Consider the following 26553-nt stretch of genomic DNA (forward strand, 5'->3'; position numbering starts at 1 on the left):
TGAGACCTTTTGCGACTTAATTACCCATCAAAGGAAGGAGTGTATCTCTTCTTATCACCTCAGGAAACACATGTGAATCAGCTGTTATGTTTAGTTTCCTGTCCTTCCCCCACCTATGGGAACCTGTCTTGATTGGATCAGAGAGACAGCCCTATCCCCTGGTATACAAGATCTGTGTATCTGACTGTTCTGCATCTTCACTCTGAGTTCTTTGGGACTCCCTGTGTTGATCCTTTCTGCAGAAAGCCCCTTATTAAATACACGTATATAACTTTGTTGTTTCCAGCCTCTTGTATCTCCAGATTTCCATCACAATCTCAAAGCAGGTTAATGATGTGCAAGAAAATGCTCCCCCTGTTATTCTGTGTTTGATTATTTGTTCAGGAAAATCCCACGGTGATTCATTTGTTCCTTCATTTCTCACACAGTGTTTCCCAGAACGAATCTATGAGATTGTTTACGGTCCAGATTTTCAAGTTGATTCCCCGGACTGTCGTGTTCAGAGATCGGCGCTACGGTCACCTCAGAGGATCCACTTTAAGAACAGAGGGGAAAATCTGTGACCATGGAATTGTAAAGCACAAACAAATGCATGTTCCTTATGAGGTCATTAACTCATTTACTTTGTGTTCTTATAGTTTGTTATTGAGCTCCAGCTCACACTGTGATCACCGTCCACTGCATCCTTGTGCTCTTGTTCACTGTGTCACTTCTAAAGCGGGGAGTTGCTTCACTTTCAGGGTCCTTGTATGTTCATGTGCTGGACAAGGATCCCACTGGCCCACACTGTCATCTGGCACACGTACTACATGGAATGATGGCACCTGGGTGGTCTGCTCCACAGCAAAATAGTTTTGTGATTTGGACAAAATTCAGCATTTACTACACGGGCCACTTCAGGTTCATATTTAGATTGCAACTTGCTGAGAGCACCGTATGTTTGCTCAAAAAGACAGACATTTGTCCATGGATATTTTGGCCACATTTGCTATTTTACAAGTGGGCAACTTTAGGCTCACATCCATTTTGTACGGGTCACAAGAAAGCCAGAAGTATTGCATAATTGCCTGCAGTGGCCCATATCAGTGTCATAACCACTCAGTAAATCCCCAAACCACAAATAGGCACAAAACCCCAAAGGGTTAAAGTTTTATTTAAAACCACGGTTAAGTCAGTCAAACGTCTCCAAAGTCTACATATTATTTATATTGGTTGAAGTCACTGATCACGCACCATGCAGGCGGCCCATCGATTGGCCCAGAGAAGGGGTCCATGTCTGGACCAATGGTCTGTCCTCATCATGTATTTGACACAGAGATCCTTAACTGTAATTTTAGGCAGGTGGGAGCTGAGAGGCATCAACGACAGAGACGAGATGATCTGTATCTGTAAATCGTTATGAATACATGTGGTAAAATGATCAATAATGTCTCAAACAACTTACTCTTCTACACTCATTCTCGCTCATTGTAACATATGTGCTTCTAAAAACACACATGCTTAGTCCCCTATGTCACAATTGTTCATTTAAGATCACGGCCAGGTCCCAAATCTCTGACTAATCACTGTTCGCCATTTTGTATTGTCTGAATGTTTTGAGAGGATTTTTATACCCTGTTTGTTGAACTCGTTATTTTTGACCGGTGTAGCAGCAATTTCTATTTTACTGCTACTGGTGGTTGAGTTGGGTTTGATCCTGACGCATGTATAAAAGATGAGGAGTAGAGGTTTGTCCGGTTGGTCCCTTTGGCCATTTATTGTAGAAAAAAGATGGTTTACAAATTGCTTGAAACAAACTAATTACATTCAACTAAAGAGTCTCTCGTAGAGCACATTGAACGTCACAAAACATGGTCAAAAAAGTGTTGCCTCGCTCAGCCACGCCCAGATGCTCTTGTGGCTGGCTCTTTAAGCCTTTCCTCTTGGCTCCACCCTTCGCCTCTCAGGTTCAGTTCAGGCGTCCTGTAGGTGGGGTAAAAACACCTACAGACAGTGTCACTCTCACACACACACACACACACGCATGGCTAATAAAGAAAGATAACAAAGCTTAATATGGCTCCTACATACCGGCCCCTAATTGTGTTTGTAGAGGCAAAGACAATTATTTAAATTACAAATGAGCCATTTCTACTTGCAGTTTACTTATTTTCAATCATTTGGCAATCTTAAACATGATCTCAAAATATGAACTCAAAGTGAATAAATGAACTTATCTTGAACTCTTTTGGTGTTCAGGATTTTCCTTACAGGAACTGTCATCACCCTCGAGCAGTAAACAGATTTTGGACACTGGCCTCTCCAGTACACTCGTCTTTGTTTGCAGCTTCACCACGCGGACATGGCCTCTGGCATCAGGCTTGGCCTCTAAGACTCTTCCCAGTAGCCAGTAGCTGCGAGGAGCGTTGTTATCTGCTATTAGTACAATGTCGCCTGGGACGAAGTTTCTTCTGGTTCTTGACCACTTTTGTCTTTCCTGGAGGAGGGGGAGGTATTCTAGCAGCCATCTCTTCCAGAATAGTTCAGCTATATACTGGACCTGTCTCCAGCGTCTTCTGTGGTAAAGGTCAGAACTTGAAAAGACTCCAGGGGGCAGAAGTGGGTTAGTTCTGTACAGAAGTATGTGATTGGGAGTTAGGGCTTCTAAATCTTGTGGGTCATCAGATACCTTTGTTATAGGCCGGCTGTTGAGAATTGCCTCTACTTCACAGAAAACAGTGGTTAGGCCTTCATCATCTAAAGTTTGCTGCTTCAATACTGAACATAAGACATGCCTTATCATTCGGATGAGGCGTTCCCAGAACCCACCATGGTGAGAGGCAGTGGGGGGATTGAAGCTCCACTGAACTCCGTCCTTCCTTAGAGTTTGTTGGATCTTTCTGTGTTCCATGGCTTGAAGTGCTTCTCTCAGCTCTCTCTCTGCACCTACAAGGTTAGTGCCATGATCTGATCTCATGTGTTGTGCTGTGCCTCTTCGACACAAAAAACGTCTGATGGCATTGATGCAAGAGTCTGTGGTTAAAGAACAGGCCACCTCCAGATGTACTGCTCGGCTGGTCATGCAGGTAAAGATGACGCCATACCTTTTCAGCATGCTCCTGCCCCTTCTCACCTCAAAAGGGCCGAAGTAGTCAAGACCAACATTCGTAAATGGTGGCAAGTCTGTGACAAGTCTTTCCCCTGGCAGATCAGCCATCTTTTGTTCACCAGGTTTTCCTCTGTTCTTTCTGCAAGTCACACAGTGAGAGAGAACCTTTCGTGCAGCAGTGTTTGCCTTTACAATCCAGTATGTTTTTCGTACCTGGGATAGCATATGGTTCCTTCCTCCATGTCCAGTTTGAGCATGGATGTGGCGCAGGATCAGAGTGGACACGTGGTGGTCTTTGGCCAGAATGGCAGGGTGTTTCCTTTCCTCCGGCATTGCTGATCTCCTTAGACGCCCACCCACTCTGAGGATGCCACCATCCAGCACCGGATCCAGTCTGTAGATGCTGCTGCCTTTTCTCACACAGGATGCTCCCTCTTGCAGCATGCTGATTTCCTGTGGGAAACTTTGTCTCTGCACATAGGTAAGTATTGTATTTTCTGCTCTTTTTAGATCTTCAGCTGTTATTGATTCTTTCATGTCACACTTAACTGACCTTGTGTTTATTCTGGTTGCCTTTTGATACTGACAGTCTTTCTTTGAGTCCTTTCTTTTCTGCACCAAGTTCCTCAATGCATTCTTCACTTTCATTATCCATGCAACAGCTACTCTCAACTTCAGCCAATCTGAAAAGTAATTGAGTAACTTGTCTGTGGGCCTTTCCTCACATGTCTGCATGATGGAATTAACTGTTACAGATTTTCTGACCTCTGGGTCATCCATACAAAGCTGACTCCTGTCTATTGGTTCATTTGGCCAATCCTCTTCTGATGACCAGAGGAACTCTGGTCCACAGATCCATCTTTGATTCCTCATGAACCTCTCTGCACTCACACCTCTAGAGCAGTCGTCAGCAGGGTTTCGCTTTGTGTTAATATGTCTCCACTGAGACACTTGTGTGGCTTCCCTAATCCTAGATGTCCTATTCGCCACATAGGTGTGGAAGCGAGTGTGGTCATTTGAGATGTATTTTAACACAGCTGTACTGTCAGACCAAAACACTGACTTATCTCTTGTTGATGGTAGTTCTGCTTTGAGCATTCTGTCCACTTTGACTGACAAAGCTGCTGCGGCTAGCTCCAGCCTCGGGATGGTCTGCCTTTTTAATGGAGCTACTCTCGCTTTGCCCATCAAGAATGCTACATGAACTTTTCCCTTTGCGTTAGTCATTCTGAGATAGCTGGCTGTTCCATAGCCTAGCTCACTGGCATCAGAGAAATGGTGGATCTGGCTGTGCACTGACTCACCAAAATGACTTGGCTTGAAACAGCGTGGTACCTCAAAGCCTTCAAGCATTGACAGACTGCTGTTCCAATTTGTCCACTGCTCCGATAGAGTGAGGGGAATGGTCACGTCCCATCCAAAGTTCTGTCTGCAAAGTTCCTGCAACAACAGTTTAGCTGGCAAAGTAAGTGGACACAGAAAGCCTAAGGGGTCGTATATTGAGCTTACCATGGATAGGATGCCCCTTCTGGTAAGTGCACGTTCACTGATTGTGCTGTTGAACTTAAAGGAGTCACCTTGCACGCACCATTGAAGTCCTAAGGCTCTCTCCATGGGCAATTGATCTTTGTTCAAGTCCAATTTCTTTACCTCTTTGGCTCTGTCCTCTGGTGGAACAGTAGCAAGGACAGCTCTGCTGTTGCTTATCCACTTTGATAAATGAAATCCTCCTCGGTGACAGACTGTGGTGAGGTTTGAGATCAGCTCTACTGCTTCCTTTTCTGTGGACACAGATTTTAAACAATCATCCACATAAAAGTTCTGCAATATTGTCTTTGTTACCTCAGGAGGGAAGTTGCCTGCATTGTCCTCTGCAGTCTTTCTGAGTGCAAAGTTTGCAATGCTGGGTGAAGAGACCGCTCCAAATAAATGAACAGTCATTCGGAATTCTGCAGGAGCATCATCCACATTTCATGTGGCCACCAAAAGAAGCGCAAGAAGTCTGTATCACCTTCTGTGACCTTGACCTGATGGAACATGGCCTGTATGTCTGCCATCAGTGCTACTGGCTCTTTTCGGAAACGTGTGAGCACTCCTATCAGTGTGCTTGTCAGATTTGGGCCCTGGAGTAGTTCAGAGTTGAGGGATGTCCCCTGAAATGTTGCACTGCAATCGAACACTACTCTGATGGTCTTCTTCTTTGGGTGATATACCCCATGATGAGGGATATACCAAACTTTCCCATGAGTTCTGTTCACCTGTGCTGGGGGAACCATTTCAGCATAGCCCTTATGAATGACATCATTCAGGAACTCTCTGTACTCCTTTTGATAATTCAGATCTCTTTTGAACTTCCTTTTCAGATTCAAAAGGCGTTGTTCTGCAATCACACGGTTGTTAGGCATCGTAACTTTATCAGCTTTAAAAGGTAAGTTAATGCAGTAGTGACCCTCTATCACTTTAACAGATTCATTGGCAATGTTCAAGAACTTCTTGTCATCTACTGACATTTCACTCTTTTCATCATATGCTCTCTCAATGAAATCAGTGTTGTATTGACTCACCAGAAGTTCTTGCAGGTTAACCAGGGAGATCCTATTAACAGTCACTGTGGTCTTGTCCACACCTTTACTGCATCCTCCCAATGGACCATTGACTACCCATCCTAGTAGGGTTTTTACAGCATAGGGCCCATCTTCTTGTGAGTTGATCACCTGCCAGGGTTCCATCAAATTTGCTGCATTCATGCCAATTAGTAAATCAATGTCAGAGTCTATTTGTAGTAATTGAACTTCACTGATATAAGGCCATTTCCTTAAATCCGCCTGTGTTGGGATGTCGTCCTTTGTCACTGGCATAGACCTTTGAGTGAAGACCTCAGGTAAAGGAAAGAAATTGTTACTTTTCAGTTCGCACACTTCTAGACCTGACACCAACAAACTCTTGACAGGCCGTTCTTGTGCCATTGTTTTTAGCAAAACAGTTGTTGGTTTCCCTTCCAGACTCAATTTCTGCGCCAGCCTCTCCGGGCAGAATGTTGCTGAACTGCCTGGATCGAGAAAAGCATAAGTTTGAATGATTCTGTTGCCTTTCACAGACTTCACTTGAACAGGTAAGATTGAAAGTGCACATTTAGAGTTCCCGGCCCCATTATGCCGACAAACATTGGACTTCACCTCTTTGATATTCTTTGGTGACTCTGCTAACTTTGAGGTCTCACCTTTGACCTGAAAGTTGATGTGAAGCACACTGGGATGGCTTCGGTTGCAGATGTTGCATGACAGACGCGCATGACAGTCTTTGCTTCTGTGTCCTATACGCAAGCATCCAAAACAGAGTGCCTTTTCCTTTAAAAGATTCAACTTTTCCCTGTGTGTTTTCTTCTTGAAGTCAGAGCAGTGCTCCAGACTGTGAGCACCATCACAGCAGAGGCATGGGGATTTGACATCACTGTCCATTTTTGAAGTCACTGGAGTGGTTACTGCCGCCACATTAGCTGCATAATTAACCTTGGGCCTAAACATGGGCTTGCTTTCCTCTGGCCTTTTACTCCTACTAGCAACTGAATCTTGGATTTCTCCAAATACTGGGTTGGAACATATCTTTGCCTGTTTCTCAATGAACTGTACAAGATCTGCAAATGTTATCCTGCTGTTGCCATCCAGTTTCTCCTGAGCTTTAGTCCTCCACTTATCCCGAAACTTGTAGGGTAATTTCATGACTAAGGCTTTCAAGGTAGATGCAACATTCAGTTCACTCATGTAATCCAGTTTTGTCATGGCATTACAGCATCCTTTCAGAAACAGAGCATAGTCATTCAATGCCTTTGGGTCTTCAGGCTTCAGGATAGGCCAATTAAGAGCTTTCTTAATGTAAGCGGTGGAAATTTTAAACTCATTGCCAAAATGTTCCTGTAACAAGCGTTTGGCTCTGAGATAACCCTGATCTCCATCCATGTGCTGACAGCTCTTTACTAGGTCCCTAGCTTGGCCCTTTGTATATTGTTCAAGGTAAAACAATCTGTCTTGTCCATTGTCTGTTTTCCTCTCAATGTTATGTTCAAAAGAGTTCATAAATGACCTAAACTCTAAGATATCTCCATCAAAGACAGTAACACTTTTAGGTGGCAATGTAGATAATTGCTGCTGTCTGAGAAGCATAGACGTGATTTCATTTTGTCTATTCAAGATCGCAATTAGACTAATGGGATCTACATTGTCCTGTAATGACCTGTACTGCCCTTGTTCAGGCAGCATAGGACCTGCCATGTCTTTCCCGGAGTTTACAAGATCAACCAGCGGTCTGTATTCTGTACTGAGCTCAACTTTGTCAGAGTGATCAATGGATTTCTCCTTAATAAGTTTCAGAACATCATTACCTCCTTGAGTTGCACGATCTGCCTGTAGATTCAATGTAGACTGTGACCTTTGATCTGGACCCACGGCCTCTGGGGTTTCCTGGAGTAACCAGTGTCCTCTATAGTCACCCAGTTCACCTTGTCTGCTGCGTGCTTGAAACAAAGGTATGTGTTTCACTTGATCCTTTGGTCGAACAATCCTTTCCTCAAATATGTTGGTTGTGTGAGCCACTTGTTGCAGTGTGTCGATGTTGTCGAGTTCCAGGTTCCTTTCCTCGAAGTACACATTCATGCCATCAGCTGGGGTAGAAGCCACTTGCTCCTCAGCACCAGCATACACTGCAAGCCTGGCATTTGTAGCAGACAATTCAGCTTCAAAAGTCAAAGTCTCCACTTGCCTTCTAATTTTTTTTCCTTTTTCTTCTAAAGCTTGCCTTTCTTTCATAGCATCAGCCTTTGCTAAAAGTGCTGCCCTCTCAGCCTGTGCCACCAGACGAGCTGAAGCTGAACTTGATATTGACCTTTTAGATCCCCTACTAACTGAAGAGATGCTGTCTTTGGGACTAATTTCATCATCTTTCTCTGTTGGAGGTGCAACAACAGGACATGATTGAATCCATTCTTCAGCCCTTGTCTTAAACTCCTCAAAATGAATCCTCTTCGGTTCATACCACTCTCCTGTGTCTGTAACACATTCATCCTTTGATAAAAGCTCTTGATATCCTTTGTGTAATTCATTAAACTCCTCAAACATAAATATATATTCCTGCAAGTTCTTCTTTACTTGCTCCAGGTTTGCTGGATCAGACATGAGTTCAGTCATCCTATTCATTTTGCGAGTCAAAGCAGCCAATTTATTCCTTCTAACTTGTTTTGCTTCCTTTTTCTCAAACTCAAACATTTCTCTTTGCCTTTCAGAATCAACAGAAATATCAGCATGGTCAGCCATATTGGAAACTGAAGCTCTTTGTTCAACTTGACAAACTCAAAGTCCTTTTTTCTTCAAAAATATAAATCAATATTCAACAAAAATGATTCTTCTTCAGGCAATAAACAAGATTCCTTTAAAGTTTCTTCATACACATACCGATTTCTGCAGATTCAGTTGGATTCAATCTTGGTCCTCCACCACTCCCGAGTGGCACATGCACCTGAATTCAGACTTCAACCTCCTTTGTTCCAGTATTCATCCATCCAATGTTGCTTTTTTTTTTTCCAAGGTCATCCATCCAAGGCACTTTTTTGACTAATTGTAGCAGCAATTTCTATTTTACTGCTACTGGTGGTTGAGTTGGGTTTGATCCTGACGCATGTATAAAAGATGAGGAGTAGAGGTTTGTCCGGTTGGTCCCTTTGGCCATTTATTGTAGAAAAAAGATGGTTTACAAATTGCTTGAAACAAACTAATTACATTCAACTAAAGAGTCTCTCGTAGAGCACATTGAACGTCACAAAACATGGTCAAAAAAGTGTTGCCTCGCTCAGCCACGCCCAGATGCTCTTGTGGCTGGCTCTTTAAGCCTTTCCTCTTGGCTCCACCCTTCGCCTCTCAGGTTCAGTTCAGGCGTCCTGTAGGTGGGGTAAAAACACCTACAGACAGTGTCACTCTCACACACACACACACACACGCATGGCTAATAAAGAAAGATAACAAAGCTTAATATGGCTCCTACAACCGGCATGAGACAAATGTGTGAGTTGTGGTGGTAAAAGCACAAACTGCAGCAAACAGGTGTATTTCTAGATATCTACATGAATTGAATCTGCTTTTTACCTAAAAGGTTTTAATACTAAGTGTAAAATAAACATTCAGAATTGACTATGGAAATTCCCCTGGCTGCTGTTCGTTATGAGGATCAGAGAAACTCTATCAAGTAGTGTCAAAAAGTGTTTCTTTTACCAAGGATCTCAAAGTTCCCCTCATAAAAGTCCTTATAAAGTGAAGTATGAGTTAGTGAATGAGTTGGTGATTTCAGAAACAACCAATATTAACTCTGAGCAAGATTTTAAAAAAAAGTGATTAAACTATAAGCTGGTTGTCGTACGTATTGATCATGAATCATAAGTCATTGTTTGACACAGATATGTCTGATCTAAACAAAAGAATACCAAGGTTTCTGTTGGAATGTATAGTGGACATTTTATTCAAACTACTGTAGCCATACAACAGCACAGTGTTTACGTAGTATTGATCATGTGTTCCAGTTACGAAGATACACGCTGACTGTTCAAAAACATGTACATTGTCAGATCTGTTCTTTTTTTTTTTTTTTAATATTCTTTTTATTGGTTTTTAACCATTTTATAGAACAAACATTAGAAAAACAGAACAGACAACAAAACAAACAGAACAACAACAAAAATCCCACCCCAAACTAACAATGAGCACTGCAGTATATATCCTTCCACACATATATACATATATTTATATACACACATACACATACCCATACATATATACATATACATACATATACACATATATATATATATATATATATATATATACACACATACATATATACACACATACATCCGTGTATACACAAACATACATACATACACAATCAGCAGGATGACAGGAGATAGACAAGGGAATAGCGTATATAAAATAAAAGGAATGAAACAAATAAAATAAAAGAGCAGTTAGTCCTCCCCTTCCAGAAAAAGAATATGAGTTATGGCTTTTGTAAGAATGAATGCACCGGTTCCCAGATCTTCCAAAACCTGACTGATTTGTGATTGAGGTCGTGGGTCAACTTCTCAATGGGGAAAAGAGCAGAAATCTGCGATATCCACATGTCGACTGTAGGGACCTGAGGGGTTGACCACCTCAGCAAAATACATTTTTTAGCCAAAAATAAAAGAATTATCAACAAAGAATTAGTGTCCGCATCAAAGAGATTGTCTGGGGTATGACTGAGGAGACAGAAAGAGGAAGTCAGCAAGAATATTTTACCCGTGACCTCCTGAATTACAGAGTGTACCCCCTTCCAGAAAGTCTGTATAAGGTCGCATGACCAAAACAAGTGAATAAATGTACCTTTATGTACTTTACATTTATAACAAAGGTTAGAGGTGTCAGGGAACATTCTCTGGAGGCGAACAGGTGTGTAATAGGTTCTAAAAAAAAATTTAAAGTTCTGTTCATGTATGGAGATTGAGGTACATTTGGGGAAAACCCCACTACAGATCTTGTCCCAGTCTATAGGGTTAAACGTCACCTCCAGGTCGCGCTCCCATACCGGCTTCAAAGAGTCATAACCTGAAGATTCAAAATAAAAAAGTGAAACATAAATCTTTGATATCAGTTTTTTGGGAGACTTAGCCAGAATTATTGTGTTTTCCAACTCTAACAGTCCCATGCGAATCTTGCCTGTCCTCAGAAGGGACCCTATGAAGTGACGAATTTGGAGATACTTATAAAAGTCTTTGTGAGGAATATTAAAATCAGCCCTGATTTGCTCAAATGGTTTAACAGAGTCGGAGTCCAACAGGTCCATAAAGTTAGATAGGCCCTTAGATGCCCACTCCATCAGACCAATACTCCTAATCTGTGCTGGTAAATCTGGATTCAGAGCCAGGGGACATCGGAGAGAGAGGACAGGAGGAATATTCTGGTATTTCCTCACGTCTCGCCAGACTAGTAGTGTGTTATAAACAATTATGTTATTCTTGAGATGATTTAAATGATCTATATTATTGATGAATGGAAGGGAAGTAAGTTTTCTGGGATAACAAGATTGAGATTCAAGACCCAACCATAAGGAGTCTTTCCTATTCAAAAACCACTCTGACATCATTTTAAGTTGTGCTGACCAATAGTATAGTTGTAGAGAAGGCAATGACAAGCCTCCGAGATCCTTTGGCTTAGTAAGAGTAGAGAACTTAACTCTTGGATGTTTATTGTTCCAGATATAGCGAGATACATGAGAATTCAGAGACTTAAAAAATGCAGAGGTCAGGTAGCACGGGAGATTTTGAAATAAATAGTTCAATCGAGGAAGAATATTCATTTTTATAGTGTTGATTCTCCCGAGGAAAGAAGTTGGTATCGAGGCCCATTTTGTCAGATCGTTCTTAACCCTTTGAATTAGAGGTGAGTAATTAGTTTCAAACAGATTATTTAAATCAGGGGTGACAAATGTACCTAAATATTTAAAACCCCTCCTGGACACTTGGAAAGGAGATTGTATAGACATATCCTGGGGGATATCAAAGGGTGTAACAACCGACTTCCCCAGGTTGATCTTATAACCCGACAGGGCACTGAATGTGGCTATAGATTTCAAAACTGCCGGAATTGATTTCTCAGGTTTATAAATATATAAAAGGACATCATCTGCAAATAAGGAAATAATGTGGTTTTCCTCACCCACCCCAATCCCAAATATATCAGGGTTAGTTCTGATGGCCTTGGCCAGAGGTTCAATAAACAGTATAAACAGTAAAGGTGACAGGGGGCACCCCTGTCTGCAACCCCTGCGCACCGGGAAGCCATCAGACATCAAACCATTTGTATTAACTGTGGTTATTGGGTCTGTATAGAAGGTTTTAATCATGTTAATGAAATTAGAGCCCAGGTCGAATTTTGCTAACACCGGAAACAGAAAAGACCATTCAACCCGGTCGAAAGCCTTTTCGGCATCAAGGGAGACTATAAGTGCTGGATTTTTGTGTGCGTTAAGATATTGAACAATATTAAGAATGCGCAGTACATTGTCTGTGCCATATCTTGATTTTACAAACCCCGCTTGATCTGGGTTTATTATTTTCGGAAGGATGTTTTCCAATCTCCGAGCCAGTACCTTTGCCATCATTTTGTAGTCCACATTGAGGAGACTAATAGGCCTAAATGATGAACAATCTAAAGGGTTTTTATCTTTTTTTAGAAGTAAACTAATGGAAGCGTATCTCCAGGAGGGGGGCATGCCATCTCTCAAGATACCATTAACGGCAGGCATAAAAATTGTGCGGATCTCTGGCCAGAATTTCTTAAAAAATTCCATTGGAAACCCGTCGGGGCCTGGACACTTCCCATTTGGCATAGACTGAATTGCAGCCCAGACCTCCTCTGGAGTGAATGCAGCATCTAGGCTGTAGCGATCCTCCTCCGCAATAGTAGGTAAAGGGACATTGTTCAAATATGAAGCAATGTCAGCCTCGTCAGCCTTATCTGTACTATACAGGGATTTATAAAAATCCCGGAAAGTACTATTGACAATCGTTGGATCATGTGTGACATCCCCATTCTGTGTTCTTATCATATTAATTGAGCGATCATTATTTAGATTTTTCAGTTGGTGGGCAAGCAGGCGACTGGACTTATTGCCAAATTCATAGTCAGATCTGTTCTTGACACATATCACATTGTGTCGCTGTTACGTGTGTGGTTGTTTTCCTGTGTCTCCCCTCTCATTCTCTGCAGGTCTCACACCATTGGCTGTTCCTCCACCATCGTCCAACCCCCTGTCCAATCTGGGAGCTGTCTGTTGGCCAATTAGTGTCGTCAGGCCTTGATAACTTGCACCTGTTTTGTCTCCATGGGGAGAGGCCATTGTCTGCCTGTGTGTGGGCTGTGTGGAGCTGTTGCCTTTTGTTTGTGAGATGCCACCGGGGTTTAGGTGAATAGGTAAGACACCCTTGGGTTTACACTGCCATCACGTAGACCATACTCTGTTATCACATCAGGTTAGGAGCGGGGCCACCCTCTGTATGTATTAGCTAGGTTGTATGTGTGCACTAGTTAGTTGTCACTTTATCTTGTTTTCTTTGCTTTGGCTCCGCTTATAGTTCCCTATTCCCCTTGGCGGATCGCTGGCTAAATAAAACACACTTACTGATCCAGTTTGCTGTTGTGCCCTGTTTTGTTGTTCTCCGAGTCAGCCTAACAGTAACATGTGTTATGGTTCCCCTACTCCCCCCCCTAGACGTAGCAAGCTAACATCCTGGAGCCGTAACATATTTGGGGGCTTGTCCGGGATCCTCATTGTAGGACTCCACGTCGGGCTGGCTTAGAGGTGTTCGATGCAGGTGTGCACATAGTGTAGCTGGTTTGTGTGTATAAGATAGGCAGTAGTTGTTTTTGTAGGGCTCGTTATGGAGGCTTTTGATTTGGGTGTCTTTTTGGCTGATCCGTCTATGGATCGAATTGACAGATGCCGGAAGGCTGATTTATATGCCATAGCGGCTCATTTTGAGTTTCCAGTTCAGGGGACCCTGCTCAAAGCGAGACTTAAGGAGTGTGTCGTGGATATGCTGGTGGGCAAGGAGGTGCTTGGTGTGAATGCGGCTTCTCCTTGTAGTGATGATAGGGAGGACATGCAGGCTGGGGCAGAGGCTAAGCCACCCGCTACCTTACCACGCTTTAATCCGTTGTCACCTACTTTATTAATGTCGTCTCAGGACGCCCGTCTGAAAGTAAGGTTGGCCCGCTTGCAAATGGAGGCTGAGCGTGGAGAGAGGCAAGCTGAGCGTGAGCACCATCTGGAGATCCGACGGATTGAGGCAGAGAAGGAGGTGAAACTACGGAGGTTGGAATTGGAGGCTGCAAGTGCAGCACGTTCACCCCAAACCACCCTCTCTTCTCCACTAGCTAGCTCATTTTGCACATTGGATGTGACTAAACAAATGGCGTTGGTTCCGCAGTTCCGGGAATCGGAAATCGATTCTTATTTTGGTGTGTTTGAACGCATCGCAGTTTCTATGCAGTGGCCTAAAGAGGTGTGGCCCCTCTTGCTTCAGTGTAAACTAACTGGTAAAGCTCAGGAGGTGTTGGCGTCCATTTCATTGGCGGACAGTCTAGATTACGAAATTGTTAAAACCACTGTTCTTCGTGCGTATGAGTTAGTACCTGAGGCATATAGACAAAAATTTAGGAGTTGCAAAAAGTCTCCTGATCGTACTTTCATGGAGTTTGCTCGAGAGAAGGCCACCTTGTTTGATCGGTGGTGCACCGCCACTAAAACTACAGATTTTTCCTCTCTTCGAGAATTAGTCCTGCTGGAGGAATTCAAGAATAGTGTATCAGAACGTATAGTAACATACTTGAATGAGCAAAAAGTGGTGTCAATGTCCCAGGCAGCTGTATTAGCGGACGAGTTTGTACTCACCCACAAGCCCGCTCATTCGTTCTCTACCTCTCCAACCACTCAGTTTCGCAGGTCAGTTTCGCTACCTTTACGTTCTAGGGAGGAACGGGAGTGTTATTATTGTCATGAATTTGGCCATTTAATTGCTGACTGTCAGCTTCGTATGAGAAATCATCCACCGCCCGTTCAACAACAAAAGGGGGTTGGGTTGATAAGTACAGTTTCTCGCTCTGTGGCAGTTATGCCGAATGTGTGCATTTCTGACCTTCCTGACCCCAGCTACAAACCATTCATTTTGAGTGGTCTTGTGTCACTGACCGGTGATCCAAAGGAACAGCAAAAGGTTCAGATTCTCCGTGACACTGGGGCGGCCCAGTCGTTTATCCTCTCTGATGCAGTGCCATTGTCAGGTGATTCATTCTGTGGTTCCAGTGTTTTGGTTCAGGGCATAGAGATGGGATTTGTGCCAGTCCCCTTGCACCTGATACATTTAAAATGTGATTTAGTCAGTGGAATTTTCAAAGTCGGGGTGTGTCATAACCTGCCGGTAAAAGGCGTTCAGTTTATCATGGGCAATGATATTGCTGGAGGCAGAGTGCTGCCTATGTTGGAGGTATTGGACTGTCCCGAAGCTAACGCTGAGGATGAGTTAGCCGAGAGATTCCCTGGGATTTTTCCGGTGGGGGCTGTTACACGGGCGCAGTCCCGACCATTGAGTAATGTGGTTGACCTGTCTGACTCCTTTCTTGTCCCAGTGGGGGACGTAAATGAGGTTACTGGTTCTACCTCTGTGCCCCCTCCACAGCCGGATAAGAACAGTGCCGTTGAGAATGCTGGCCTTAGTCTCGACCCATTGCCTCTACCGATAACTCGTGATAAGCTGGTTGCTATGCAAAAGATAGATTCTACACTGGAGCAGTGTTATGGGAAGGCTGTTACTCCGGGTGGGGATATCGACGGTAAGGTGGGTTACTTCCTAGATAATGCTCTTCTCATGCGTAAGTGGACTTCATCTCTTGATTCAGAACGTGACTGGAGTGTGATCTATCAGATTGTAGTGCCTGTTGCATATCGACAGGATATTCTATCACTTGCTCATAGTCACGTATGGTCTGGTCATTTAGGTATCACGAAAACCTATGACAGGATTCTAAGGCACTTCTTTTGGCCTGGACTGAAACGTGATGTAGCTGCATTCTGTCGTACTTGTCATACCTGTCAGGTCACAGGAAAACCAAACCAGGTTATTCCACCCGCTCCTCTCTGTCCGATACCCGCGTTAGGTGAGCCTTTTGAGCACGTGTTAGTTGATTGTGTTGGCCCATTGCCTAAGTCTAAGACTGGTAACCAGTTTTTATTGACGATTATGTGTGTTGCTACACGGTATCCTGAGGCTATTCCCCTTCGGAAAATCACTGCTCAGGCAGTGGTCAAGGCTTTGGTTAAGTTTTTCTCGACGTTTGGGCTCCCGAAAGTGGTGCAAACTGATCAAGGAAGTAATTTCCTTTCTAACCTTTTTGAGCAGGTGCTGACATCTTTGTCTATTACACACAGAGTTTCCAGTGCCTACCACCCTGAGTCTCAGGGTGCTCTCGAACGTTGGCACCAAACGCTTAAATCCATACTGCGAAAGTACTGTCTCGAGACCGGGAGAGACTGGGATGAGGGTGTTCCTTTTGCCTTGTTTGCGGTTCGTGAGATCGTTCAGGAGTCCTTAGGGTTTAGTCCGGCTGACCTTGTTTTTGGACATACGGTACGCGGCCCTCTCAGAGTTCTGAAAGACCAGCTTATCTCGGGTAGTGCTTCTTCTCAAAATGTGTTAACTTATGTGAGCCGGTTCCGTGAACGGTTGCACAGTGCCTGTGCCCTCGCTAGGGAAGCTCTGTCCGCCTCACAGAAGCGGATGAAGCGTCACTTTGATGAGAAGGCTGTCCCACGTTCACTGCAGACGGGTGACCAGGTTCTAGTTCTGCTTCCCATTCCCGGATCCTCCCTCTCTGCCCGTTTCTCCGGTCCTTATTGTGTGGGACGGAAGTTGAGTGACACAGATTATGTTATACAGACCCCAGATCGGAGGCGCAAGACAAGAGTTTGCCATGTTAACATGCTTAAGTTGTATCATGCAAAAGTTACTCCTCCTGAGGACTCCGTAGAAGGGTCTACGGGTCCCACAGTCAAGTCTGCCGTTCCAGCTGTATTGGTTCCAGGCTCCTACCAGGTTCCTGAGGGTGACGAGGATGGATTGGAGTTGCGGAGTGCTCCTCAACAGACTCCTCGGTTGTTGAACTCTCGGATGCTGTCATCTCTGGACTCGCATCTGACCTATCTGGATGAGGAACGTAGGGCTGACATGGTAGCCCTAATACGTGGGTTCCCTTGTCTGTTCGGTGATGTTCCTTCCCTGACCAACGTTTTGAAGCATGATATAGATGTGGGAGGTGCAGCACCTATCAAGCAGCATCCATACCGCATTAACGCTACGAAAAGGTTGATCATGTCGCAGGAGGTGTCTTATTTAGTAGAGAATAGTCTGGCGTCTTCGAGCTCTAGTCCTTGGAGTTCACCATGCCTCTTGGTACCCAAGCCTGATGGCACGTTCCGTTTCTGTACGGATTATAGGAAGGTGAACGCAGTCACGGTTCCTGACTCGTACCCGTTGCCGCGTATTGATGATTGTGTGGACACCATTGGGTCTGCCCGGTATGTGACAAAGCTGGATCTGTTAAAGGGATATTGGCAAGTCCCACTTACTGCTCGTGCTTCGGAGATCTCCGCATTTGTCACTCCAGACAAGTTTCAGCAGTACTCAGTGATGGCGTTTGGGATGCGGAATGCACCTGCCACTTTCCAGCGCTTAGTGAATATTGTTTTAGCTGACGTCCCACACTGTGCTGCTTACCTCGATGATGTAGTTGTGTATTCGTCTGATTGGGCTGCTCATGTAGATACCTTGACAACAGTGTTCCAGCGTTTGGCGAGGGCTTCCTTGACGCTGAATTTGGCAAAATGTGAGTTTGGTAGGGCTACCGTTACTTACCTTGGTAAACAGGTTGGGGGTGGTGAGGTGCGCCCCGTGGAGGCTAAGGTGACTGCTATCACTGCCTTCCCAGTGCCCATCACCCGGCGTGAGCTGCGCCGCTTCTTGGGTATGGCTGGGTATTATCGTGGGTTCTGTAGGAATTTTTCCTCTGTTGTCGCCCCTCTGACTAGTCTGCTGAGCCCCTTGGTCCCGTTTGCGTGGTCTCCAGATTGCCAACACGCTTTTGTTTCTGTTAAGACTCTGCTATGTAGTACCCCTGTTCTGGTGGCTCCTGACTTTGAGAAGCCATTCAAGATGGAGGTAGACGCATGCAATGTAGGTGCCGGTGCCGTTCTTATCCAGGAGGATTCCAACGGGCTGGACCATCCGGTCTGCTACTTCTCACGGAAGTTCAATGAGTGCCAGACACGGTACTCTACTATTGAGCAGGAAGCTCTGGCTTTGCTGATGGCACTCCAGTTTTTTGAAGTTTATTTGGGATCGAGTTCTAGGCCAATTGTGGTCTACACGGATCACAATCCGCTGGTTTTTCTCCACCGGATGTATAATCAGAACCAGCGCCTCATGCGGTGGGCGCTGATTGTGCAGGGGTACAACCTGGTGATTCGTCACAAGAAGGGCTCCGAGAATATGTGTGCGGATGCCCTTTCTCGTGTGTGATGTTTGCTTTTATGGGTGGGGGTGTTACGTGTGTGGTTGTTTTCCTGTGTCTCCCCTCTCATTCTCTGCAGGTCTCACACCATTGGCTGTTCCTCCACCATCGTCCAACCCCCTGTCCAATCTGGGAGCTGTCTGTTGGCCAATTAGTGTCGTCAGGCCTTGATAACTTGCACCTGTTTTGTCTCCATGGGGAGAGGCCATTGTCTGCCTGTGTGTGGGCTGTGTGGAGCTGTTGCCTTTTGTTTGTGAGATGCCACCGGGGTTTAGGTGAATAGGTAAGACACCCTTGGGTTTACACTGCCATCACGTAGACCATACTCTGTTATCACATCAGGTTAGGAGCGGGGCCACCCTCTGTATGTATTAGCTAGGTTGTATGTGTGCACTAGTTAGTTGTCACTTTATCTTGTTTTCTTTGCTTTGGCTCCGCTTATAGTTCCCTATTCCCCTTGGCGGATCGCTGGCTAAATAAAACACACTTACTGATCCAGTTTGCTGTTGTGCCCTGTTTTGTTGTTCTCCGAGTCAGCCTAACAGTAACATGTGTTATGGTTCCCCTACTCCCCCCCTAGACGTAGCAAGCTAACATCCTGGAGCCGTAACAGTCGCTCCGCAGTAACGCTGTGGCAACTGCACCCCCCCAAACACTGCACAAAGGTGCGAGGACCCTTCAATACTGCACACAGCATATATTAAATTGAAATGGTAAATCATATGAAATATGATTAAAGCAATTATGAACAATTTCCAACTGTGAAATTATTGAATTTCAGAGGGTAGTTGAAGAAAGAGACGAATTAATTAGAAATTATGTGTAATCAGTTGCACCTCAAGGAGGAGTGGCTGTTTAAAATTGTGTCCCAGCTGTTATTGTTTTTATTGTCTGTCAATCAACTGAGTAAATGTTAATGATCTGTTACAGAATTGATTCCGTTCTGAAACTTCGCAAACTCTGTGTCATGATCAATAAAATCAGATGTGATGAACGTGTGTGTCATTAGCCTTGTGACAAACTACACAGATGCCTCATGGGTGATTTCAGGGGAGGATTTAGAAAAACACAATACTAGAAAGACAAGAGATTCCAGTCCAGGTTTTAACCAAGCCGACTAACAGTCATTTGTGTGGCTTTGAACCAACTTGTTGTAGGAATTTATGAGAAGCCTGAAATTGGCTTTAGAAAAAGCCGACATGATATAATGTTACAAAATATGTATCATCACAGGCATAACTTCAGTTTTCCAGGCTGGCATCTGTTTTCAGTCAGTGAACATCCTCCTCTTCATCAAAGTGTCTGAGCAAGCGTTCTGGTCAAAAGACAGAGGTTTTACAAACAACAAACCATGATAAAAAAACATATACAATAATAAAGATTTTATTATGAACCCATCGTCATCCATGCATATGAAAATTACGCTACATTATTGCATCATACAAGATTATTACTCACCAACTTAATTGAGATCCAGCTACAACCTAAAAATAATCAAATGTTAGCACAGCAGTGAGTATTGTTCTATCAATTGAAGTCATAGGGTTTAATTCTGCTTTAAAATTCCCACTTTTTAGTTCCACCACATTGACACTGGCGTCGCACTTAATCACCAAAATCTTTCGAAAAGGTGTTAGACCACGCCCACTTGCTTGCCTTGAACTTTCTGGACTTCCCCCCCTGACCACTATAATAAGTTTTACGAGACTCTACACACACATATCATAGCTGAAAAGGATTTTATGTTATTTCCGTTGTACTGAGCTTAAAGTGATACTTACATTTACTTAACCTAATTATTCCTTCAGTGCAGCGGACCACAGAAAAATGATCTGTCCTCCAGTCGTCCACACATGCCATTGACACATTCTCACCATCTTTCACATATTTCACTCCATCAGGATGTAATTTAGGATATTCACGAGTGTCCACAGAACAGAAGGTAGCTGCCCAAAAGGAAAAAAATAAACATTTGTATTTTCACAATCTCCTGGACAGACCATTCCTATAAAGTCTTGCAGTGCTGACTTGTTCGTACCTTTGCAGCTGGGCAGATCTGACCATGTGCCGTTTGAATGATACACCACTGTCTCTGGACCCACATATTTGTAATAGCTGTTGCACGCGTATTTCAAAAACATCTCTCTAGTTTCCACAATATCCCCATTGGAGATACTGGGTCGTATTCCACGTATAATTTTTTAAATATAAATTAATATTGGTAATTGTTTTCTTTATAACTTTATTCTCCAAATCTCTTTTTTACTCTTCAATACGGCCAAAATACTCGTTTTGTATAGTAATAATAATCAATACTTATATATATGTATCTATATAGCCTGCTATTGCAGGAAGGACAAAAACATTAAACAATAGAAGAAGAAAAGAAGGCTGAGGCATCTCAAGTCGTCACCTCCGACGACATAATGATCGAAGGACAAGGACAATCATTTTGCTGGTTGTAATACACAGGGTTTATTAGAATATAGGACAAGATGATGAATGTCCCTATTAATAAAAGCCATTCATTTTTTTTCTTTCCAACCAGTAAATTGTCCTCCATACATGATTAATTCATTTTTTTATAATGCTTAGAGTTTGAGGGTCAGGGGGAGAGGTGGAGCCATGATGACGATGGTTCATCTCAAAGAAGCGAATGAGTCTGAGTGACTTACTGGGTATAAAGAGAGGCCTGTTGGCAGAGGTGCTGGAGGATCCTGTAAGACACAGAGCACATGAAGACAGAATAGAAGTTTCACATCTCATTAGGATGTTATTTCTTTCTTATTCATTCAGATCTTGTCCAAGGACATTTTCACCTTTTTAAATGATAAAAATAAAAATCAATGAGTGGGATCTGCTCATATTTTGTCACAGTGATAGAAGAGACGTAGGCCTACCTCCACTGCCAGCTGTGTTCCTCTGCCAGAGGACGTGCTGTGTCCCCTACTTGTTCCTGCCTCAGCAGAACCACCATGTCCACCACCTCGTCCTGTGTCTTTACCTAAATGGACAAACATTAAATACATGTTTAATTATTGATAATTGACTGAAAATGCATCTTTAATCACAAAGTTACTGACTTTGTCTCCTCTGCTTCTTACTGAGGATCAGAGCTCAGAGATTCATGTTTGTTAGCTGACAATAAAAAAGGCAGAAACAAAAAGCACTGTGACACGCTGAAATACAAAGCACCGAATGTATTTATACTTACAGCCGGTATGAGTGATTCTACGATTGGAGCAATGAACAGCCAAGCTGTGATCCTGCCGAGTACATGGAATATATTCGGTCTCTCCTTCCTTTATAAACATAGCCAAAGGAACCTCTAAACCAGGAACATAATAACCAGGTTCCATGACACAAAATGCATCTGTACAAAATGAACAGAAACAAACACAAGGATACATATTTTGGTTTTAAAAATATTTCGAAATTTGATAGACTGAAGGAATTAAAATAAGTGTTGACTTCTTTATACCTTCGCAGACGGGTACTTTTGACCAAGAGCCGCCATCGTAACACCTCACAATGTCTTCACCGACTTGTTTGTAAAAAGCCGGACACTGGAATTTCAAATACATTCGTTCTTCTTCCACAACGACACCATTAGGAACAATTGGGCGTGTCCCACAGTGTTCGACTGAAATGAAAAAAAAAATGATTATTTAAGTCTGTCACAGTATCTAAGTGAAAGAAATCCTCTCATCAGCAACAACATAACTTGTGGGACTAAAATGAACATTGTGGAAAAAGCCAATTACACAGCACTGCAGGGAACTGAAAATCTGCTTTGTGCAGTAATGAACAAAGATTTTGACCCAAATCATCCCAAAATGTTTCTCCATGCTGAATTGACCATATTGACTTATATTTAGATTTCTTTGTAAGTGCAACTGGCATCCAGGTGGCACAGTGGTACAGTGATTAGCACAGGGGTTCACAGTCCCACCTATTTGTTTTATTAATTCACATTGTGCACGTGTGAAGATCAGGCAGATAAAGAGACTCCTAAGGGGCCTTTCACACAAAAAATAATCTTTTTGATAGTTTGGACCCACGGATCAATTGCAGGAAGGAAAAAAAAACACCAACATAGACAATAGAAGAAGAAAAGAAGGCTGAGGCATCTCAAGTCTTTACCTCCAACGACATAATGATCGAATGACAAGGACAATCATTTTGCTGGTAGTAATACACCGTATTCTATATAATATAGGACAAAGTGGTGAATGTCCCTATTAATAAAAGTCATAAGTTCATTAATTTTCTTTTCTTTCCAACCGGTAAAGTATCCTCCATCCATGATCCATTCATGTTTTATAATGCTCAGAGTTTGAGGGTCAGGGGGAGAGGTGGAGCCATGATGACGATGGTTCATCTCAAAGAAGCGAATGAGTGTGAGTGACTTACTGGATATAAAGAGAGGCCTGTTGGCAGAGGTGCTAGTGGATCCTGTAAGACACAGAGCACATGAAGACAGAATAGAAGTTACACATCTCATTACGATGTTATTTCTTTCTTATTCATTCAGAATCTTGTCCAAAGACATTTTGCACCTTTTGAAATTTGAAAAATAAAATCAATGAGTGGGATCTGCTCGTATTTTGTCACAGTGATAGAAGAGACGTAGGCCTACCTCCACTGCCAGGTTGTGTCCCTCTGCCAGAGGACGTGCTGTGTCCCCCACCTGGTCCTGCCTCAGCAGAACCACCATGTCCACCACCTCGTCCTGTCTCGTTAGCTAAATGGAAGAACATTACATACACGTGTAAAGACATAACTTCTAGGAGACAGATGTGTAGAAGGGTGATGTTTGCTTTCAAAGAACAACAACCTGTAAGATCCTATTTTAGCTTGAACGTGGCTGCGTCACAAACTCAAAAGCCTGCATCCACATGGATTATGTAGCACAGCTTTAGCTAGTATAGAGTTTCTATCCTTTCTTCATTTAAGAGCTATTTCTATTTCTTTCCCTCACAACCCTTTACCTCCTTTCAAACTCCTCCTGCTCACATGCAGATTTGCTCTGAGCTTCAGTTGGACTCGTCCTTGTACACTTCTCGTGAAATTAACCTGTTGAAATATCCCCTTCCAATAAGAATTCAGTTATACACCTGACAAATGAAACCATCATTGCAGACGTGTTTGCTTACGTCTCACGGCTTACGATGTGCCCTTGATCCTATCTGCATATTGTCCACTTACTGCACATTGGGCCTTCACTCCAGGTTCCAGCCAAACAGAAAAGTGTATAATTGTGTGATCCCTCGATGCTGTATCCAACTTCACATTTATATTTCACTCCTGCATCTTCAGGAAACATCTCTTGGTATCCCTGGTCAATGATTACAGCGTGTGGGTCTTTAGGGGGCGCCCTGCACGATTTGATGCTTACTGTAAAAAAACAACAAAAAAAAAACATTTGTCATGGATCAAACAGGCAGTTTGGTTTATGTAGCTTGTGAGAATTCATGGAGTAAGATTTAGACTCTGCACAAAGCAAAACGACTTAGGAATATCAAGGAATATCTCAAGATATTGTCCAAAGTGGGCTAAAATAAGGATCAAAAAGGTTGGAGTTTGTCATGTGATGTTCACAAGGATGAATTTTGTAGCGGGGTTTGTGTTGTGGGTAAAAGCTGTGAATGAGAAGACAGTCTTACATCAAAATATAATTTATGAATAACATCACTTTGCTCATCTTCTCCTTTTTTCCATACTATTAATTTTTATCCGAACCCTTATCTCTAACCCTAAATGCATTTTATCCATAAATAATATGTCAGTCATTTTGCAAGATACACAAAAATATATACACATTCATACACTTCTTTTATGATATCTCACAAACCTCAGTGTTTTTTAACATTCGCAGTCCCTGCGTGACCCTTTAACCCTTTGATACACAAGCTATGCAAACCCCCTCTAAGGCACAACATGGGTCAAAAATGACCCGTATTGACTTACAATGTTATTTCATGCACGGCTGAGTGTTTCTTTGCTATATTTTTGGAAATCGAATTATTTCATCATTTAATATTCAAAGTATTCATTAAATATCTTGTTTTTGATTACCACAAATCCTTATTTTCATTTTATCTTTCATAATTTATGAACTAAAATAGTTTTTTGTATTTTTAAATCAGGTTTACACACATGGGTCAAAAATGACTCGATGGAGTTTAAATTGTAAATATCTTTGCAATAAATTTATTTCATCATTCAGAATTTCAGGAATTCCTCAATTAACTTGTTTTTGATCATCACAAATTCTTATTTTCATTTGTCCTTTTCTACTTTTTTAATAAAAAACATTTTTGTATCACTACCCTTCCATGGGTCAAAAATGACCCGTATTCATTTCACATTCATTAGCACGCTTCTTTGCTATATCTTTTAAAATCTATTCATTTAATCATTTAATATTTCAAAGTATTCATTAAAATATCTTGTTTTTGATTACCACAAATCATTATTTTCATTTTCTCTGTCTTAATTTTTGAACTAAATTACCTCATCACGTTTACACACATGGGTCAAAAATGATCCATGTATGCAAATCTGAATTTGATAGGAACCTTTGATTTGTAAATGTTTGTAGTTAGGAACATGTTTACTGTGGACAACTTTTCACATGCCACACTTGTCAAAACTACTTGTCAGAACTAAATCATGTTGACCTAGCTATCATTAGCTAGAATTGACCTAGCTTACATAAGCTAACATTAGCTAGCTAAAAGAGAATATGTTAACAGCTAACTAATAATATTGGACATATTTATCTTTCCCACCAGTAGAGGGAAATAATGTTAAATGTTATGTGCAGTTATCTTTTCACAAGATATCAAATATTTTCTTAGGTAAAACAATTGTAAAATAAGACTTACATGAATTAGATGTGCAAAAGCAGCCCGTTTAGTTCTGACAAGTAGTTCTGACAAGTGTGGCATGTGAAAAGTTGTCCACAGTAAACATGTTCCTAACTACAAACATTTACAAATCAAAGGTTCCTATCAAATTCACACTTGCATACATGGGACATTTTGGACCCATGTGTGTAAACTTGATGTAGTAATACAAAAAACATTTTAGTTCAAAAATTAAGACAGAGAAAATGAAAATAATGATTTGTGGTAATCAAAAACAAGATATTTTAATTAATACTTTGTTATATTAAATGATTAAATAAATAGATTTTAAAATATATAGCAAAGAAGCACAGCCATGCATGAAATAACATGTGAAATGAATACGGGTCATTTTTGACCCATGTTGTGCCTTAGAGGGGTAGTGATACAAAAATGTTTTTTATTAAAAAAGTAAATAAGGCAAAATAAAAATAAGAATGTGTAATGATCAAAAACAAGTTAATTGAGGAATTCCTGGAATTCTGAATGATGAAATAAATTTATTGCAAAGATATTTACAATTAAAACTCCATCGGGTCACTTTTGACCCATGTTGTGTATCAAAGGGTTAATAACATGAGAGAAGCTTAAACGGTGCATAATGCCTGAGAGTGCTGTGTTGTTCATACCTAATATACAGAGTGATGAGATAACTTAACACTACAAATTATTTGATTTGTGAAAAACTTACCTATACATCGTGGCGTATGAGACCATACGCCATTTTGACACACGCTCTCTGCCCACCAACCCTGCACAGCTGGTTTACGTGTGTTTCTACAGGCATAGGTGAGCTTAGAGTCATGAGAATACGTTTCTTTAACAGGGAAGAAATAACCACCGTCCAGTGAGGGAGCAGGACAAGGCTGAGCTGCACTTTGTGCTGAAACAGAGATAAGCAAGAGAATAATATTTCTAAATGCGTGTGTCTTCAAAAAAACGAATTCAAATGGTTCTAGGGGTAAATGTGAGTCTCTTACCGTGTAGTGCTCCTGGAAACCAAACCAGAAGAATAAATCCCAAATATCTTAAGCACATTTTGACAATTCTGATGCTTCAGGACGAAGCCGAGCAAAGACCCAGTTCAAGTCCAAACAAGTTAGTGATTGTTGGGGGCATTTCCCCAAATAGTTAAAGAATGAGGAGTTAACACTTTCTGTGACTGTGCTGGACGCTGTCACTCTGAAGCCAACACACAAACCAAACACATGTTCTTTAAAGCCATACACACTGGAAGACACACATTGTTGTTGTTTCTTTATTACATTTTCTACATATGGGTTCAGAGACACATGTGAAGAACACAACTTCTAAAAGAATCAAATGAAATAAACACCCCCTATTATAGTGTCAAAACACATAAAGTAATGAAAAATAAAAAAATCATAATCATGATAGACTTTGGATTTTATGA

The 26553-nt window shown here is 42.2% G+C and overlaps 1 protein-coding gene and 1 long non-coding RNA gene across 4 annotated transcripts in view; both read right to left on the minus strand.

Moving 5' to 3' along the window:
• Positions 1–26553, minus strand: part of LOC133018605 (complement factor H-like) — a 37602-nt gene that overhangs the window by 3888 nt on the left and 7161 nt on the right. For 2 of the 3 annotated variants that reach the window (XM_061085006.1, XM_061085005.1), the window contains exons 10-12: positions 21443–21601; positions 21129–21232; positions 20904–20945 (exon numbers count right to left, since the gene is read on the minus strand). In XM_061085006.1, the coding sequence (XP_060940989.1) occupies positions 20904–20945; positions 21129–21232; positions 21443–21601 (305 nt within the window). Of the gene's footprint in view, positions 1–20903; positions 20946–21128; positions 21233–21442; positions 21602–21709; positions 21872–22641; positions 22684–22867; positions 22973–23436; positions 23626–26553 lie in introns of all 3 variants that reach the window. The other variant, XM_061085008.1, reaches the window with a different exon arrangement.
• Positions 19377–20444, minus strand: LOC133018606 (uncharacterized). Its single transcript, XR_009682817.1, has 4 exons — positions 20267–20444; positions 20010–20174; positions 19687–19712; positions 19377–19543 (listed from the first exon to the last, which is right to left on the minus strand). It is a non-coding gene; the product is annotated as an uncharacterized LOC133018606 (long non-coding RNA).

Source organism: Limanda limanda, chromosome 13 (genome assembly GCF_963576545.1).
Source record: "Limanda limanda chromosome 13, fLimLim1.1, whole genome shotgun sequence".
Classification (NCBI taxonomy): Eukaryota; Metazoa; Chordata; class Actinopteri; order Pleuronectiformes; family Pleuronectidae; genus Limanda; species Limanda limanda.